General features: G+C 39.2%; 1 protein-coding gene across 3 annotated transcripts in view; it reads left to right on the top strand.

Moving 5' to 3' along the window:
* The window catches only part of cbfa2t2 (CBFA2/RUNX1 translocation partner 2), a 59,740-nt gene extending 45,712 nt beyond the window's left edge, over positions 1-14,028 (top strand). For all 3 annotated transcript variants that reach the window (XM_023324828.1, XM_023324829.1, XM_005815819.3), the window contains 10 exons: positions 2,285-2,443; positions 2,647-2,888; positions 2,986-3,075; positions 4,956-5,140; positions 5,239-5,492; positions 7,488-7,573; positions 9,166-9,358; positions 10,707-10,775; positions 10,931-11,121; positions 12,383-14,028. In XM_023324828.1, the coding sequence (XP_023180596.1) occupies positions 2,285-2,443; positions 2,647-2,888; positions 2,986-3,075; positions 4,956-5,140; positions 5,239-5,492; positions 7,488-7,573; positions 9,166-9,358; positions 10,707-10,775; positions 10,931-11,121; positions 12,383-12,727 (1,814 nt within the window). In that variant the 3' untranslated portion in view covers positions 12,728-14,028. The remainder of the gene's footprint in view (positions 1-2,284; positions 2,444-2,646; positions 2,889-2,985; positions 3,076-4,955; positions 5,141-5,238; positions 5,493-7,487; positions 7,574-9,165; positions 9,359-10,706; positions 10,776-10,930; positions 11,122-12,382) is intronic.
* The last annotated feature ends 4,172 nt before the right edge of the window (positions 14,029-18,200 follow it).

Raw genomic sequence — 18,200 nt, 5'->3', positions numbered from 1 at the left:
ATATATGCTATGAAATTACTTTAAATTATGTCCCCTTTTTTTTCAAAATGCATTTTATTATGCCCTTGTCCATGTGTGTTTAGCAGTTGTATGTACCTTTCCTTTATTCCATTAGCGCAAGGATGACAGGTGGCATTTAGACCAAACACCCCACATCCTCCTTTGAGCCAATATTCACCTGAGTTAACATTAGACCACTTTACGCACTCGGCGCTTGTGTGTTTTGTGGTTGCAGTGACAGCTGCCTCCCCTCTGAAAGTCCTACGTCCGTATACGACAGACCTCAGGTGCTTGCAATCCAGATGAAGTCATCCAGCTATGTGCGTCGTCTAATTGACAAGCAGAGGCAATTCTCTGTGGGCTGACAGCAATACATGCACACACACCTGAGGTCTCCTGTTTAGGCCATTACCTCTGGCTCACGACAGACACTACCATCTCTTAAGATTGCGTGAACACAGCTGCAACCTCATTTCCTAGCTCCCTTAAAAGATAGGTCACTAAAAACTTGTGTTTATTTTCTTTGGCATTATAAAGGCATGTCCATCAAAAGTTGTTAGCCATTTGTAAGAATATTTAATCTTAATAAAAAATTTGGGTGTTTTTTTCAGAAAAAAATTGCAAATTGCAAAAGATAACTTTTACTGCAAGCTAGGAGATAATATTGGATGTCTGTTGTAGAAAATTGTTTACACGATAACAATGTTGACACTAAGGCCATATGCCCCGTTGATTCTGTTATTGAGATGTCAGTCTAATTTCCTGGCCATACGGACAGAGTGTGCAGGGCTTTGGAACCGGTGTGTGCGTGCGTGCACATGCTTTCTTGCCGCAGGCTGCTTCCTGCGGTGTGCTGGCAAACCGTGCATGTGGTGGATATGGCAATCCAAATGTCTGCGTAGATCCCTCCTTCCTGCCCCCTGTGTCGGTGAACAGGTGGAGCGATGGCAGGCAGGCCAGAGGGCTGAGCTGAGAGAACAAGGAAAGATGGAGGGGAAAGAGAGGTTGAGGAGGACTGGAAAACGAAAGATGAACAGTCAAAGCTGTATGACCCAGACTGTCAGACAGAGAGTTTGCAGATAGGACACAAAAAGATAAACAGGGCTACGAGTAATGTTAAGAGTTTAGCAAGGTTGCATGAAGTATATTCAGAGTATCTCAATTTGAAATTTCGTTGATCCTTCTAGCTAGCAATTTTGCATGATTTTATACCATGTTTATTAAAGGCCTTTAGGTTTTCCTTTTGACAGATAAACCCCTTTCAACTTAACCCTTTATAAACTGGAAAGCTATAGCTCAAGGCTATCAAGAGTTTATAGCTGTGAAAAACTTATAAAGAGTGCTATTGAAGCTGAAGCCCTAAAACCATGAAACCACTTTTTAAAAGCTGCTCTCCTTTGACCTGTGACCCATGAGACCCTGCTTGTCTATTAATTGTCAATTCTTGAAGCAGTTAGAAAAGTCTGATCCACTCTAAAGGGAGACAGGACCCGGGCTTCATGGATCTCTTCGAGACAAAGACAGCTTCTGATCCCACATACCCCCCTCTCCAACCACAACCACGCCCCCTGTTACACTCTCTGCAAAACCCTTATCTGGTGGTCTTATTCACAGTCAATAGCATATTGAGAAGTTGGGTTTAACATTCAAAAGCTTTGCCGATCTTGTTAGTAAAGCGTGAAATGGCTCCGTCCCTTTCTCTCCACATTTCTAGGCTCTTTCTTTAACCCCCCCACACACACTGTTTAGTGGGGTTCTCAATGAGGGGGCATTCTACTCCCACACAATAGACTTCTTCAGCATTTCTTCTGCTATTGATCTGAATGGGTGAGAGTGAGGGGCTAAACTTTAGACATCTGGTTCTTTGATGGGGGCAGGGTGGTTGGTGCCCTGGCAGTATGTGTTGTATGATGTGAAGTGGGTTGAGGTGTGTAGGCGTGCGTGTGCGTGTGTGGATGTGTTGTTCAGTGGTGGAACCTCCAGACCTAAACACTTGAATCCATTGCATTAATATAAATAGTGAGCTAATAGGTGAACTAGACTTTTTGTTTTCTTATTTGCATCAATACTCTTTCCTTTGAGCTGTCCACTGAGACGGTTTTAGCTGAAGTCTGATATTGTAGTTTTCTGAGTGTTCAGTATCCAATTATGTACACTACATCTTTGTATCTACTGGACATATAAGTTAATTTTGAATATCTTGTTGAAAAAATTGTCTTAATTCAAGAGCACATTTTTTAATTAGGCTCTGACCCATAAGTGACCTCTTGCTGTCCTTCCACAGACAGTAGAGAGAAGAAGAGTCCTGCCATGCCCGGTTCGCCTGTGGATGCTAAGACTCATTCCAGATCAGCCCCCAGCAGCAGCGCCAGCTCCACAATGCCACCCCTGCCTTCTGTCAACCCCAGTGGCCCTCGTCCGGCCTCTTTTTCCACCACAGCATGTAAGAAAACTTCCAAAATCTCTATGCATTCTTAGTCAGTTGTCGCTTCAAGTTGGCTTGTCATTTCCCCCTCAAACCTGATTTATATTCTTAAAGTAGAACGGCTAGTCCAGACTTATAAAGAAGCCTTAGTAACACAAATAATTTTAGAGCATCTGGAACCACTTATCGGAGCTTATTTTTACTTCACCTCTCCTCCCAAGTGACAAATGGGAATCATCATTCCCCACCAACGCTGAACGCGGTGCCATCACCACCACAGCGTTACAGCAATGGACCATCTTCTTCTTCATCTTCATCGCTGGCTAATCAACAGCTGCCGGCCACCTGTGGGGCTCGCCAGCTGAGCAAGCTGAAACGTTTCCTGACCACGCTGCAGCAGTTTGGCAACGACATTTCTCCCGAGATCGGAGACAGCGTCAGAAGCCTAGTTCTGGCCCTTGTGGTAAATCCTTTGATGTTAAAGAGAAGGAAAAAGGCAGCATTTTGTAGAAATTCATCTGTTCACTGTTTTCCTATACTTAACTCTGCCTTTCTCCTAGAACTCAACAGTTACCATTGAGGAGTTTCACTCAAGGCTTCAGGAGGCCACCAACTTTCCCTTGCGGCCCTTTGTTATTCCTTTTCTCAAGGTAAACATACCTTCCCCCTCCTGACTTTCTGTCAGATTATTTCCAGGTTTGGTTGCAGGCAGCAGCTTTATTGTCTTTTTCAGTTAAGTAACGTAAAGTCAGCCTATTTTACTCCATGCTGTCAAATTAACTACCTCAAGAAAACCCAGTTTGAAATTGTTCTGAACAATACAAGAAAAAAAAATAACTTCCCAGGATACAGTGTAACAATCAATATCCACCTTTTTGTGTAGTATTGATGACTGTATAAATTTCCTTGTTAATGGTTTAAACCAATCAGGACTTCATCTCTGACTTGACAAGTAGCAGATGAGTTTTTGTCAAACAGCCTCTTGAGGCTCTTTGTACCTAGTGAGTTTGCAACAGTATACCTTTTAAAAGCTCCCCTCAGCAAAGCAGCCCATAAATCTTAAGTCAGTTGTAGCGCTGTTCTTTAAACACTTGAAATCTCTTTTTCTCCACACACATTTCTGACTTACCTTTGGAATCCCTCCATCTGTCTTCCAGAAAGGAGAATTCTCTGTTCTCTGTCTTCTACTAATTTACTACAGAGGGGTTGTCTCCCTCCTAAATGTTATTCCAACTCTTTGAGAGCTTTGCAAGAGATGGGGCTGATGGGGTAAATTCTGTAAACAGGGAAAAGAGAAAGAGGTGGCTCAGGAGGAGACAGGGAAAAGTGGGAATTCGGAAGTGTGAAACATGCCCATAAAGTGTTCCCGTCTCTTTTTATGGTCTGTACTGCGCCATATGGAGCCGCTGTCCCTTTTTAAAAGAGCATTCAGCTTTCAAGGCGCCGCCAAACTAGCATCCGCCTCACTGAACCTCAGAGAGCCCCTACATTCAGCACATGTGTCTGCTTTCTGGGGGCCTCAGGGGAAGAAGGGATGTAGAAAATCCTGATAGATAGGCACAGGGGCTTTGTTGAGGATCTTACAGGTTTGGGGTGCAGGAGATCTCATGAACTTCAACTTCAACAAAGATGTCATATTCAAAGGGAAAGAGGTGCAGTTTAAAAAAAAACTTTAAATACCATTTGGGAGTGCTCTGTGATAGGATGAGGTCAGTCATAAAATGAGAAGGCAATGGTTATTTATTTGGTTGCTCAAGAAGAGGGAGCAGTGGGGGTGAGGAAGTGGTGTAATTGCAAACACACTGGAGTCTGTTCCCAATTAGGGAAATACAGGGAACAAAAGCAAGATGGAAAGATTCAACAGACAGACACAGATAAATATGTACATGTGGATGTAAAAATGGACAGTGCAAGGGAGGATAAAGAACTGGAGCTTGTGCATCAATTGTTTTGAAATGTTTTGAAGCCTTGGTACCATCATACATAGTTTTACCGTAACCAACACAGTCTAAGTGTGCTTATCACTCCTGCTGCGTGGGAGGTTAGCAATCATCATCAGTGGTAGTGCTGCCATTTTTTATTTGAATTAGGAAAGCCACAGGCACTATGGAGGCAGCCACAGAACAACACCCAAAGCCAGCTATACAGCCAAACCTCAAGACGTCGCGCTCCCTGTTCTTTGTTTCCTCTCTCTGGTGCCAATTCTTTACAAAAACTCCTTGGCCAAATTCATGTTATCTTGTTCTGTAAACTGATGCGTTGTAGTGTATCCAGTTATTTTACAGTTATTTTTCTGCTCATAAATTAGTACCATTGATATTTTTCCCACAGTTTCTATTAAAACAAACCCATATGATGTTGTTGTAGTCTCCCGTACACTTTTTGAAATCTGACTCTTTTGGTGATGCAAGAATTTCATCTTGTATGGCTTTGAGTTTGAGTAGATGTGGTTTCCATTAATCAGGCCTTAACTGTGTTACTGTCAAGGCCAGTGGACTAATTTAAAACAATATTATTGTATATTTTATAGGCAAACCTTCCACTGCTGCAGAGGGAGTTGCTCCACTGTGCACGAGCAGCCAAGCAGACCCCAGCTCAGTACTTGTCACAGCATGAGCACCTCCTGCTAAGCACCACCATGACTTCCTCTCCAGACTCCTCTGAGTTGCTGATGGAACCTCCTGAGACAGGGACAAAACGACACAGCCCCAGCAGGTTAAATAACATTAGCATGTATTCTTCTAAAATGAAGCTCTACCTTTAGTAGCATGTAGAGAGATGTGTTTACTTGAGAACCACTTTCTTGGGTTTAGGGCAAAGGAGAACGGCTTCCATGATCGTCCTCCAGTAGCAATGGAGCCTGCAGCAAAACGGATTTGTACCATCAGCCCCGCTCCACGACACAGTCCTGCCCATCCGCTGCCCCTCACTGCCCAGCTTCACCCAACTCCTCCACCCTTGCAACACTATGCCTTGGATGACATAGCAGCTCCACACCTCTTACACCGCGAGCACAGCCAACGTATCCTGGAGATTCGTGAACTTAAGGACAGGCCACGACTCCCTGGTAGGTGATAGACATTGAACTTGTGGTACTTGTCGCGGTGCTTTGAAACATTTCTCCTTGAGAGCATTAAAGGTACAGTGTGTGCCAGCTTTAAAATGCTTTTAAAGTGTGTCAGCTTGTGACTGAATGAAACTCCTTACTGTCTCTCAACAACAGTCTTATATTTCATGAGGATCAGTGGAGACAGACACTGTTGTTGCAGACCAAGCTATGCAATTTTAAGGTTTTTATATGACTGGCTATATAGATATCAATTTGGATAAAAGACAATCAACAACAATAAACCCAATTAAGCCCAAACATTGCTGCAACTGAATATTAATACGTCTGTTCATATGATAAAGTAAACAAGTCACTGAAGGAACAAGAGCATTGGAAAGTTGCTTTTAACAAGTGCACATTCCTTTTTGTCACATTGAACCATATTTTGACTGAAGCACATAGATAAATTGAGTGAATAGATAAAGCTAAATTGACATTTTTCACATTGACATAGTTTTAATTAGTTTACTAAAAATATGAAACATCAATGTTTTGTGTACTTTTTCTACAAATGTGGACACTGCTTCTTTAAATCTATTAGACACTCATGCAGGCATATATTGATTTAATAAATCGCTTTGCTATAATCAGGAAAATGTAGAAAACAGTCCTCCTTCCTTCTGTTTAGCTCCTGCAAGTAGCTAAACATGCATTTTGAAAATCGCCACTAAAACAGAAACACATACATATCATATTGTAATCTGTACTCAGTAATGGGTGGTCTATGTGTTTGTTTAAAATCTTGGTATATCTCTGGAATCCAGATATGTGTATAAACAGAGCTGTACTGTCCAGGCATAGGGAGTTTGGTTCTACTCTGGTGTATATCTGCCCCTCCATTTGGAGCTTGTCAGCACTTAGTGGAAACAGCAGTAGCTCACACACATACATGCAACAGCACATACACACCTATGTATTCAGGGTAGAGGTGCCGTGTTTACGAGGCCTTTAGTCTGTCTGACAGCCTCCTACCCGCCTGCCGCCACTTAACTCACAAGCACACACACACAAGGATAAACACATCAGTCCCCCCCCAGTCGTAGCTTTGAACTGATGAACGCTGATGAGATCCAGAAGTTGGGAAGATTTTTGGGAAGGCAAGAGTGTGTGTGCTTGTGTTTGTGTTTAAGTTTGTGTGTTCATCTTTTGTCTTGTTGCCTTTTTGTTTTTTGAAAAACTCATATTGAAGAGATGGTGATTTCCATCTTTGTATGCTGTGCATGTGTGTTTTAATGCAGTTCCTATGTTTGTGGACATGGGTTCAAGATGTTTTTTGGCTTCTGCAAGAGCTCTGCCCCATGTGTGCAAACTGTTATTTCTCTTCAGTGTATAATTAGATATTGCCTAAGTCGAGCTACGATGGGAAACACATCCCTGTGTGTATGTGGGACACAGGGATCCACAGTGAGTGTCAGAGCGGCTGGTTGTGTTTAGGAGTGGAGCCACTCCACTCAGCCTGAGTGTCTCCCTGTTGGAATGCCGTGAGCTGCAGAAGGGGAGGTACTGTGGGAGTACTGTGTGTGTCTGTTTGTGTGTGTGGTTGACAGCTGACTTCCAGATGTGTGCAGGCTCTGCGTGCTAAGGGTCTGTTTTGCATCATAGGTTTTCCCTTTCACTCCACCTTTGTTGCTCACTGTCCCATGCCTCTTTTTTTTTTTTTTCTCTCAAAGCGGTAACCTCAAATTGTTGCTGTCAGGCTCGATATTTTATGAGCTTCCATTTTGGTTGAATATATGTATATCAATATTTTGGCTTTTGAGCACAGTTGGTACTGGAGAGATTTTTTTTTTTTTGCTCTGACATGTATTCATGATGAACGAACAATCTAAAAGTGTATATTTTTTGTGATATTTCATATCTTTCACTCACTCATTGTCACTTGTGACTAATCCTTCATTCAAAGGAATGTTAATCACATCAGTGCGCTATCTCTCTTGTGTGTGTTCTAATCAGGCACTAACGGAGGCTATCGTGAGGAGCCAGTGGACCACAGACTGACAGACAGAGAGTGGGCTGATGAATGGAGGCATCTGGATCATGTAAGTCTGCAGGCAGGCACCACTGCTGTTAATGGTTTGTGATATAGCAGGAATGTAATTTGTTTTACTAAGGTCCTGAGAAGAAATGTTTCAGTTTTCACAATCTTGACAGTAAAAATAAATTAGAGTGACACTTCCTGATGGACATGAAAGCTACATTAGGTGTAAATATATTTTTCAGCAAAGGCTAATGAATAAAATGTTTAAGGGCTGGCAAGGTGTTTGTTAGCTGTAAATTTAGGTTTTAATTGTTGAAATTACCCTTTATCAAATGCCAGCAGCTCTTTGGTACTGCTAGTATCACCACAGTGGAAGACATTTTGAAGCAGTAGTAGAACGGGAACAGTAGAAATAAAAGATATTCTGTATTTATTTGAACCAATTACATTTTTATTTCATTAAATCTTTAACAGAGTACCTTATCATTTAGTGAATACATCGCTGCAGTGCTTGGAAGTACAAAATGCAAAGTAATGCATGCTGGCATTTGAAGGATACAGTAGATCCTACTGGTTTTCAAACCTAGAACTGAAACACAGTTGAGGTTGAATAAATGTTATTCCCTGATGCAGTTTTTATTTTCAGAGGTAAGTGTAAGCCAAAGTCATCAATACTTGTTGATTCACTCTCATCAACTTCACTTTGTACTGGTAAAATTTTCAAAAGCAAAAATCCCCCCCCAATTTTTTTTTTTTTTTTAACAACTCAACATTCTTTCCTATTGTTTATAAATAGGCTTATATTAGTTATTTGTTCATAGTTACCTGACACTAAAACTTTCTGATTACCAACAAAAGCAGTCCAAGTACCTATGAACTAGGCATTGGACACTGTAAGTCTATTTAGTTTATCAGATCATTAAAGCGATTTTTCTGTTTCTGTGTGTACACATAGACGTTTAAATTACTCTTTAATCACTTACTTTTATGGCTGCAGATTAAATGACCTATTGCAAACCAAACCAAATATAATATACACATTGTAAATAGAAATAACCCTATGTTTTTAGCATTGACAGAATCCTTGATATAATTCTTAAAGAGTGTGGATAAGCTACAGGATGGGATCAGAGCAGAGCTAACGCTCAAGCATCTGATTAGGAAACCTCCTGGACGCTTCCCTGGTGAGACCCACGACACGCAGGAGGGACTATGTTTCTCAGCTGTCGTGGGAACGCCAGAGGAGCTGGCCCAAGTGGGGAGAGGAAAATCTTGGCTTCTCTGCTTGGACTGCTGTCCCTGTGACACCACACATAAGATAATGGATGATAATATATGGATAAATTGAGTCAAGTTTATACAATGTTAATGCTAGCAAGTTGGTTATGAGGGAGTTCACTTATAAACCACTTGGACAAAAGGTCAATTAGCTTTCAATTTTCCATGGAACAAAAGTGTCTACAAATGTTTGTGTTTTTTTATTTCAATATTATATTGGTTAAATATTTGAAAAGGAGTTGTTGTCAAGTAGCATATGAGTTCCTTTTCACTGTCAGAATGGGCATTTAAGAATATTTATTTTGAGAATGTCAATAAGCTATGCCTGAAAACAAACTTGGACTTTGAAAGTATCGCATCTTCTTCATCTTCTAGGTGCTGAACTGTATCGTGGACATGGTGGAAAAAACAAGGAGGTCAGTAAGCGTGCTGAGACGCTGCCAGGAGTCGGATCGAGAGGAACTGAACTACTGGAGACGACGTTCTAGTGAGCAGGAAGATCCTCGCAAAGGAGGTTCGGGCTCCACTCCGTTTTCCAAAACACACAGTCCGCTCTCTGCAGAGTCAGGTAAGGTTCTTTTTGTACTGTATTTCAGGTCAATTGTGTCAGCGTGAGTCATTTGTTCTCTTTTTATGATTGTTGCCTGTTGCTATTTTCCACAAATTTTTCCATTGCTTTTGTGATTAAATAAATGAGTTTCTCTGAACCTTTATACTTTTATTTATTCATGCACACAAATTTTCCCTGTTTTGAGATGTTGCCCTGAAAATTTATTTTTTGTGTAAATATGAAACTAAATAAATTGCTGTTTGTTCACTGCAAGTTTTTGTTTTGAATGTTGAGCTCTTCTTGCTTTGCCTATCAAAGTATTCTCAAACTTTCTGGTGAATAAATCCACAAAAAGTAGCTAAGAATACCAATAAAAGAAATATGAGTTAGCTTGGATCCTTAAAAAATTAAAGTGACTAAAAGAGGAAAATTCTGTTAGAAATTATTACAAGCTTCTTCCAAATGTTTTCAGAAAATTATGACACCTTCTCATTTTGACATTCAAAATTAGAGTTAACATTAAACTATTATGGCAAAACTCATTTCTGCATTATGCTCTTTACATCATCTAGTGGCCATAAATAGAGCTACACCCATGAATTCAGATGTCAGTGTGAGTCCTTCTACAGTTAGGCCCCCAGTCTGCTGTGTACTGGCAGTGTTCTCTCTGTGTGCCAGCCTTGCCATCTCCCTGCTGCTCCATAGTCCCAAACAGGTGCCAGGACTGGCCTCGGCCATATCGGCCACAGAAGGGCCGTCCTGCTGTCCTGCAGGCTCAGAGACCTAGAGCTGGCTGACTCGCCAGCGCGCCATCTGGACCCACAGCCGGAAAGCCTGCCTGCTCACCTGGGCTCGGGCCGTAGTAGAGGGGATGTATGAAGGCTTGTTGGAAGAGAGAGGATGGAAAGGAAGGGAAGAGAAGAAAGAAGTAAGGGGAAAAGGGATGAGAGAAACAAGGGAAAGAGGAAGTCCGCCAGTCAGCAGAGCTGGAGAGAGAGAGAAGTGTGTTGAGATATAGGGAGTGAAATTTGAGGGAACAGTCTGAATATTTACACAGCTTGTTGGTCTGCTTTTTCCTCCAAGCCAAACACATTCCTTTCTAAAGCTGTCAGATCCCGGATCAGTCCAAGAATCTGACAACCAACAATTATGTTGGCTGTGTGTCTTAAATATGCAGACATGTTTGCATCAGTGACTAAATTAACGACTTGATGAAAAAGAAACCATCAGTGTATAGCTCTGAGGACTTTCTTTCTACACACCTTTAACATTGATTGTCCTGTCAGTCAGGTTTTTGTTATCTTAAAAAGTCAATGTATTTTTTATTTTAACAGGTGCTTATTCACTGTTTCTACCTTTCCCACAGACTCCCAGCGGGACTTTGGTCCACGGCCAGGTTCAGCATATGTCACTGACGAGATCTGGAGGAAAGCTGGTAAAAATTTCACTCATAGAAATTATTCAGGCCTCTTTACAAAGATTGCTACTTTTAGAATATATTACAACTTATCTACTAAGAGTCTTAGACCACTGTATGTTGAGCTCATGAAGGGAAGTAAACTCTAAACACTTGTCGTCCTTCATGTACAGAGGAGGCAGTGAATGAAGTGAAGCGTCAGGCCATGGATGAGGTTCAGAAGGCAGTGGCAGAGGCCGAGCAGAAAGCTTTTGAGATGATCGCTGCAGAGAGAGCAAAAATGGAGAAGACTCTAGCCGAGGCGAAGAGGAAGGCTCAAGAGGATGCCATCATGGTCATCAATGAACAGGAGGATTCAAGTGAGGTGAGCAGAGATCAGAGTTATGTTCCTAGAGAGATTCTGCCCTCAGTATCACAGTGTTAAATATTAAACACCAGGCTTGCATGGTTACAGTGAAAGCTATTGTGAATATTATCAGCATTAAAAAAATGTACTGTGCAAAAATAATGTTACCAATTTGGGATTAATCAACTGGAAATTAATGCATCACTTGCTTTCTAAGTAAATATTCTAGATATTCTACTAAAGTAACTGAAAAGTACATAAGTGAAAGCTTTATTAGTCTTAAAGGTGCTGAATATGCAGTCCAAAAATATTCACCTTCCTGGCAGATTTAGATTTAAAGTTAAGCATTTATGGTTATACAATCAAATCCTTATTATGATTGCTTATCAGATTTTTGCATGTATCTACAGGTATTTTTGCTGATTTGCTGATATATATTTAATAATTACCTCCCAGTCTTTGAGATTGGAATGCCTCCTTGTAATCTCTATAATCATTAGTTCCAACCACACACTGGGTTCAAAGCAACCCCAAAATGTTAATGCTACTTCCTGTCCAACCAAGCATGGCGATCAACTTAAAAGATTACTTCAACTCAAAATCCAACAGGAGTTTACAATTTAAATCTAACTGAATGCCTAAATTGATAACTGCAGCTTTGAAACTCATAATTTATCTTTATGAATAAACCATTAGCTAAGTTACTATGAGATGGGAGAGATTTTTTAAATTCTAAGTCAACTAACTTTTTCTATGTTCTCCGTGCGGAGACTGATTGTGAGAATATTAAAAAGGCATAATGAATATCTCAAACACTAACGTTTATATAAAGGACTGCCTTTTATAAATTAGACGGGCTAATTGTGTTCATCCGAAACTTAGATTTATATGTTGTAACTAGAGCGAAGAGTTGGTAGGTGACGCAGTGATGAACTGTCAATCACTCAGAAAGGAATCCTTCCGAGGCAAATGGTGAAGAGCTCAAAATCTTGAATCAGGACAACACAAATTTAGAAAAAAAAGTGTTATTAAATTATGATTTTTACCCCTTTTATTTGCTAGTTTTCCATAGTTTTTTTTCTTCTGAATGCAAAAACTCCCTCATAAACCAGGCAGCCAATGAACTGATTGTCTAGGTTGTGTTTGTTTCTTCTACCCACACACCGTTTCATGAGAAGCTTAGTGAAGAATAAAGTGGAACTGAAAACTGCATTGCATGTCAGCATAGTTTAACACTCATCACAACTTATTTGTTTTGCTTCTTTTCTTGCATTTTTAGTGTTGCTGGAACTGTGGCCGTAAAGCTAGCGAGACGTGCAGCGGCTGCAACGCCGCTCGCTATTGTGGCTCCTTCTGCCAGCACAAAGACTGGGAAAGGCATCACCTCATCTGCAGCCCAGGACTTCAAGCTCAGCCTAAACCAGTCTCTGCCATCACTGCAAACAGGGTCGCTGCCGTGACCACAGCGGCTGCAGCCGTGATGTCTCCTGTCGGCGTAGCCGGGGTCAAAGCTCCCGACAGTATGCCTTCGGCCTCCAGTCCAGGTGGCGAAAAGGCTTCAGTTGCTTCTCGGTCCTCCACTCCCTCCACCCCTGCCTCAGCCTCTGAGACCAATGGACATTAAGGATACAGAGGACTTCAGAGCTTAACACAACGACTGCCCTCTTTGTTGTTGGGGAAGAGTTGAATCAGCAGCATGAGGAAACTATTTGTGGGTTAAGTTAGGATAACAGATTTTTCATCATACTTTGGCAGATATATAAAGACAGATTATGGATGACTGTTGTGAGTGATGCGTCAACTGGGACTTTAGCTTTGGCGAAGAACAAAGAGACTTGTTTAGCATGCAGTCATTGGATGAACAGATCTCCATAACAGATGGAAATGTCTTTCTGGTCCAAAACCCCAAATCCAGGATCTGTGCTGGAAAAAAAATTGATAATTGATCACAAGAGAGGAAGTTTTTAAAGGAAGGCATATAACTCTCCCACCCACTATACAATGTCACTGTTTCTATGTGTAAAACTAAGATGAGAAGGTAGGTAAATGTAAACAGTATAAAAGTACCAGCCCTGAAGAGTCTGTCTTTGTTGTTTAATAAAAAAAATCTGACAGCCAGGCACCTGAATGCGGTCACTGCAGCTCCTCTCTATACGTAAATATTTGCTCACCAACTTGTCAGTTTTTCATACGTGTGAATGAGTCAAATGTCATGTTGTCAGTGAATATTGTAAAGCATACGATTATTTTTGTTAAAGCAATATTAAAATGAAGTGTTCAGGTATTTCAAGCAGTTTTTTTCATCACCAGAGTTTTCTGGAGAAAAGAAAGTCATTTCCATGGCCCATAAATGTCTTTTAGGAATATAAAATTCTAATATTAAACTGGGAAATCACTTTGTGTCATTCCTGATCGTCAGAAACATTTCAGCCATGACTTTCATTATTGTTACACTTTCATTTTGGTACTTGTTCATGTCATCAGGGTCACTGCGAAATCTTTCATCAGTGCATCAGAAGATTAAAATCATTATTGTTATGGATTTTACTTAGCTTAGTTATGACATAACCACAAAGAGAAAAGTGTCACTGATCTGTGTATCACAGTGACAGCTCTGTCTCACAGAAAATCTCAGGAGTATTTGTGTGCAAAAATCATTCTTCTTCTTCCGTTCTCACAGTTGGACTTAATTTTAGTGATAACCTTTGATTTATCATAGGATGCTGTTACACTTGAGCTATCCCTGTTTTTGTTTGTTGTAAGATGACTTTGTAAAGAAGATTATGAGAGAAACCCTTTATTTTGAGCCACAGTTCCCCCCTTCCTTCATTCTATGAACATGTTCTCTTGTTATGATGCATAACTTCATATGATAAACTTATCTTGACATGAAGTATGGAATAAAGAAGTAGAGCTACTTCAGAATTGCTTAATTAATTTGTGTCTGTTTATTCTGAGTAAGGAATGTAATAAAGGTAAACCTAATGAGCTTAAAGCCTGGCCCAGTAATTTAGCTGATAAATATATAGTAGCATATTCTCATGCTATTGTTTTTTGCGGTTGTGTTTTTTGTTTTTTTTAATCTTGCCACGCATTAAATTTATAGTCACGCATTTTTACACAGAGTCTATGCCAGCGCATCGGCAGAAATTGAAACCCCCAATGTCTAGAGATTACATTTTCAATAATTTTTCACAAATTTGTACTGTAAATTGTACTGTGGTGGCAAATTTACACAAATGTGGTTCACTCATAAGAAAAATCTGAGCTGGAAAAAAATGTTAAAGTTCTCTAGGAGAGGCATTTCAGCCAATAAAAAAAGAGTCAGGAATATCCAAATAATCTCCATCATAAATTAATGCTTTTAACATTAAGGTAGCTTTATTCAGTTTTGTTTTAGGATTCTTTGTGAAGCCTCTGGATGTCAAAGTCATAAATGAGAAAAAAATCAAAAGAAAACTTAGACTCAAAATAACTCCTGGAATCACAACTTGGAGCAAAGACCTGCCACAATGGTAACCTCCTGGAAGGAGCCAGTGAGGAATTAAACAAACTGAAGAGCTTAAGTACTGAATAAGAGAAGGAAGTGACAGAGAAACCAGCTAATCTGATGAAAACGGAAAGCAGTTGAGTGAAAGTGCAGGCAGAAGGAAATCAATGGTAGGCAACAACTGTGGAAAGGAGCAAAGTAGCAGATTGATGGAAAGCTCAAAAACTAAGAGAACAGACCACTAAAGAAAAAAATCTCAAAAATTTCTAAGACAAAATGTAACTCTTAGTGACTTTGAATTCCTGGAATTCTAAGATTTTTTTTAGACTTTAACATCAGTAAAATAAAAGTCATTCAAAGAGCACCTTAGGCTTTAAGAGAGCTCTTAACATGACAAACTTTTAAGGGTAAGTGAGATAGTCTTTTAGTGAGCCTTAGAGCATCTTAAGGAGGTAATAAAATAGAAAAGGATGTGCCAACAGCAGACTTTGCTCCTCTATTTTGATTTGTTTTCCATTTTACATACCATAGGTTGTTTTGTCAGGTCAAAAAGAATCAATCTCAGTTCCTAGAAAACTAAGGAACTGAAATCAAATAGTTTACGCAATTCTAACTAACCTAAATAATATAGAAATTTTATTGATTTAAGTAATAAATATGCATCTTGCTTACAATTTGACATTTTTGTTGGTATCAATTTAAAAAAAATATTTTTTCAGAATAAAAAGAATAACATTTAAATTGTGAAGTGTAAAATGTTTCACAAACATTGCATCCTCCGCATTCTTTAAGCAGTATGCAACATTTTCAGTGGTTTTAAAATCTTCTGACAAGAAAGTAAATTTTCAACAATACTTGAACATAAATGTCTTCTTGTATATCCTCTTGTAAAAATAAATTTGTTTGAGCAGATTTCTTAAATTTTTTTTTAAATCTTCTACAATGTGTGAGATGATAGCAGCAGGATTACACACGGGGAGTATTCCAGCGAGAGCTTAAGTCAATCTCTAAATTTTGCAGTCTTTTGTCCTCTTATTGTTGTGAATAATTTAATGACTGCTAATTAAATATGCAAGAGACACTTCTGAATTCCATTAGAACAAAGTGAGGACGTTCTTGGCAAAGCAGTTAACTCCAAGGGGGTAAAGATTATTTCCAGGCAATTACTTATATATTTCCATAAATATTAGTGTAGCTCTTAATTACAATAACACGGTTTGTGGTGAGAAGATGTATTGTTATTTGTTGTACAAAGTGGCAAGTGTCAATGTATGTAACATGGAAAAATACCACAAGGTGGCAGTAAAGGCTATGTGTTGAGGATGAAGGCACATCAAGCTAAGGGTATCCTAATGGAAATTGCCATCAAAGAAAATTAAAGCATTTTCTTTTCAGTGGTTGCAATAATAAACACCATGACAGTGTTACTGTTAACTTTGCCAAACAGACACCTTTCAATTTGAATATAAAAAGTGCAAAACATGCTTCATGACTTCTGAATTACTTTAAAATTTTCAGCCATCATATCAAATGATTTGCTCACAAACATATAAAACAAAATTACATTTCCAAAACATACATGCATTAAATGTCTTAGACCTAAAGGGCACTGACAACAATTCAATTAAGCTTTTACATCCTCCTTCAAATAGAAAATAATTGTCCAAAATGGTAAACTAAATATTTTTTTGGCCTAACAAATTGTCAAAATGATACATTTTAATGGCTTTGGTGGAGTGTTTTGTTGTTTTAGAACAAAATGTGCAAAAACACTCAACTGATTTGAATAGTACATGACTCACATTGTAGTCTACTCCACTGGAGATATTGCATCACAGGATAAAAGTTGCCCTTTAGAACAATTTTCTTTTGATCTGCAATAACATTTTTTCCCTTGTCATGCAAGAAAAATATCTCTTGGGTAATTACTGCTCTACTGGATGTTCAAACAAAGTTAAACTTATTAGTGATAAACTCCAACAAGAACTAGAAAATTTCGGAAGAAATTTAGCCGGGGCCTGCCAAGGCGCGCCCGTGGGGTTTGGGCCCGGCGTCGTCACGCCACAAATCGGCGTCGACGCTAAAGAACGCCGCAACGTAATCAGTGGCACGCGGAGAACCGCAAGAACGTTAAGTGAGGCGGACGTGCACCATTCGGTACGATTTAAAATGTTGTCAAGGCTTTTATTTTGGAAGTTTTGTTAAACTTCATTTCAAAGGGCCAAACTAATACCATGTGTAACAGTGCTTTGGATGAAAAAGTCAAATAAAGCCAAAAAGAGCAATTACATGATGTAAAAATATTCAAGGCTTTTATTTTGAAATTTTCAGTATGCTTCATTTTAAAGTTCCGAACTAATACCACGTGTAACAGTGCTTTGGATGAAAAAGTCAAATAAAGCCAAAAAGAGCAATTACGTCATGTAAAAATATTCAAGGCTTTTATTTTGAAATTTTCAGTATGCTTCATTTCAGAGGGCCAAACTATTCCATTGTGTAACAGTGCTTTGGATAAAAAAGTCAAATAAAGCCAAAAAGAGCAATTACGTCATGTAAAAATATTCAAGGCTTTTATTTTGAAATTTTCAGTATGCTTCATTTTAAAGTTCTGAACTAATACCACGTGTAAGAGTGCTTTGGATGAAAAAGTCATACAAAGCCAAAAACAGCAATTACATGATGTAAAAATATTCAAGGCTTTTATTTTGAAATTATTATTATGCTCCATTTTAAAGTTCCAAACTAATCCCATGTGTAACAGTGCTTTGGATGAAAAAGTCATATACGGCCAAAAAAAGCAATTACATGATGTAAAAATATTCAAGGCTTTTATTTTGAAATTTTCAGTATGCTTCATTTCAGAGGGCCAAACTAATACCACGTGTAACAGTGCTTTGGATGAAAAAGTCACATAAAGCCAAAAACAGCAATTACCTGATGTAAAAATATTCAAGGCTTTTATTTTGAAATTATTATTATGCTCCATTTTAAAGTTCCGAACTAATCCCATGTGTAACATTGCTTTGGATGAAAAAGTCATATACGGCCAAAAAGAGCAATTACGTCATGTAAAATATTCAAGGCTTTTATTTTGAAATTTTCAGTATGCTTAATTTTAAAGTTCCAAACTAATCCCATGTGTAACAGTGCTTTGGATGGAAAAGTCAAATAAAGCCAAAAAGAGCAATTACGTCATGTAAAAATATTCAGGGCTTTTATTTTGAAATTTTCAATATGCTTAATTTTAAAGTTCCAAACTAATCCCATGTGTAACAGTTACTGAGTTAAATCAGTTATATACAGCCCATAGCAGCAATTAGTTCTAAAGGCCAGTTCTCAGTCCTGATCTGTTTCAACTGAGGATAGATAGAACTACAGCGATGCGTTTTTGTAGTCCTAATGAGCAGCCAATAGCCTCTTGAGATCCGTTGCTATGTTAAATAAGTTTCACACCAAGGTGTGAAGTGTTAGTGAAAGAGCCTGAGAGCCTCAGAAAATCCTGTCGCATGACTTTGCTCTGAAGCACCGTGACAGAAAACCGTACGGTCTAGATAAATTTCGAAAACATTTTACCGGAGCAGACAGGCGTATCAATGTCAGGACCGAT

Source organism: Xiphophorus maculatus, chromosome 20 (assembly GCF_002775205.1).
Source record: "Xiphophorus maculatus strain JP 163 A chromosome 20, X_maculatus-5.0-male, whole genome shotgun sequence".
In the NCBI taxonomy this organism is placed as follows: domain Eukaryota; kingdom Metazoa; phylum Chordata; class Actinopteri; order Cyprinodontiformes; family Poeciliidae; genus Xiphophorus; species Xiphophorus maculatus.
This window is presented reverse-complemented; position numbering and strand designations above follow the sequence as displayed.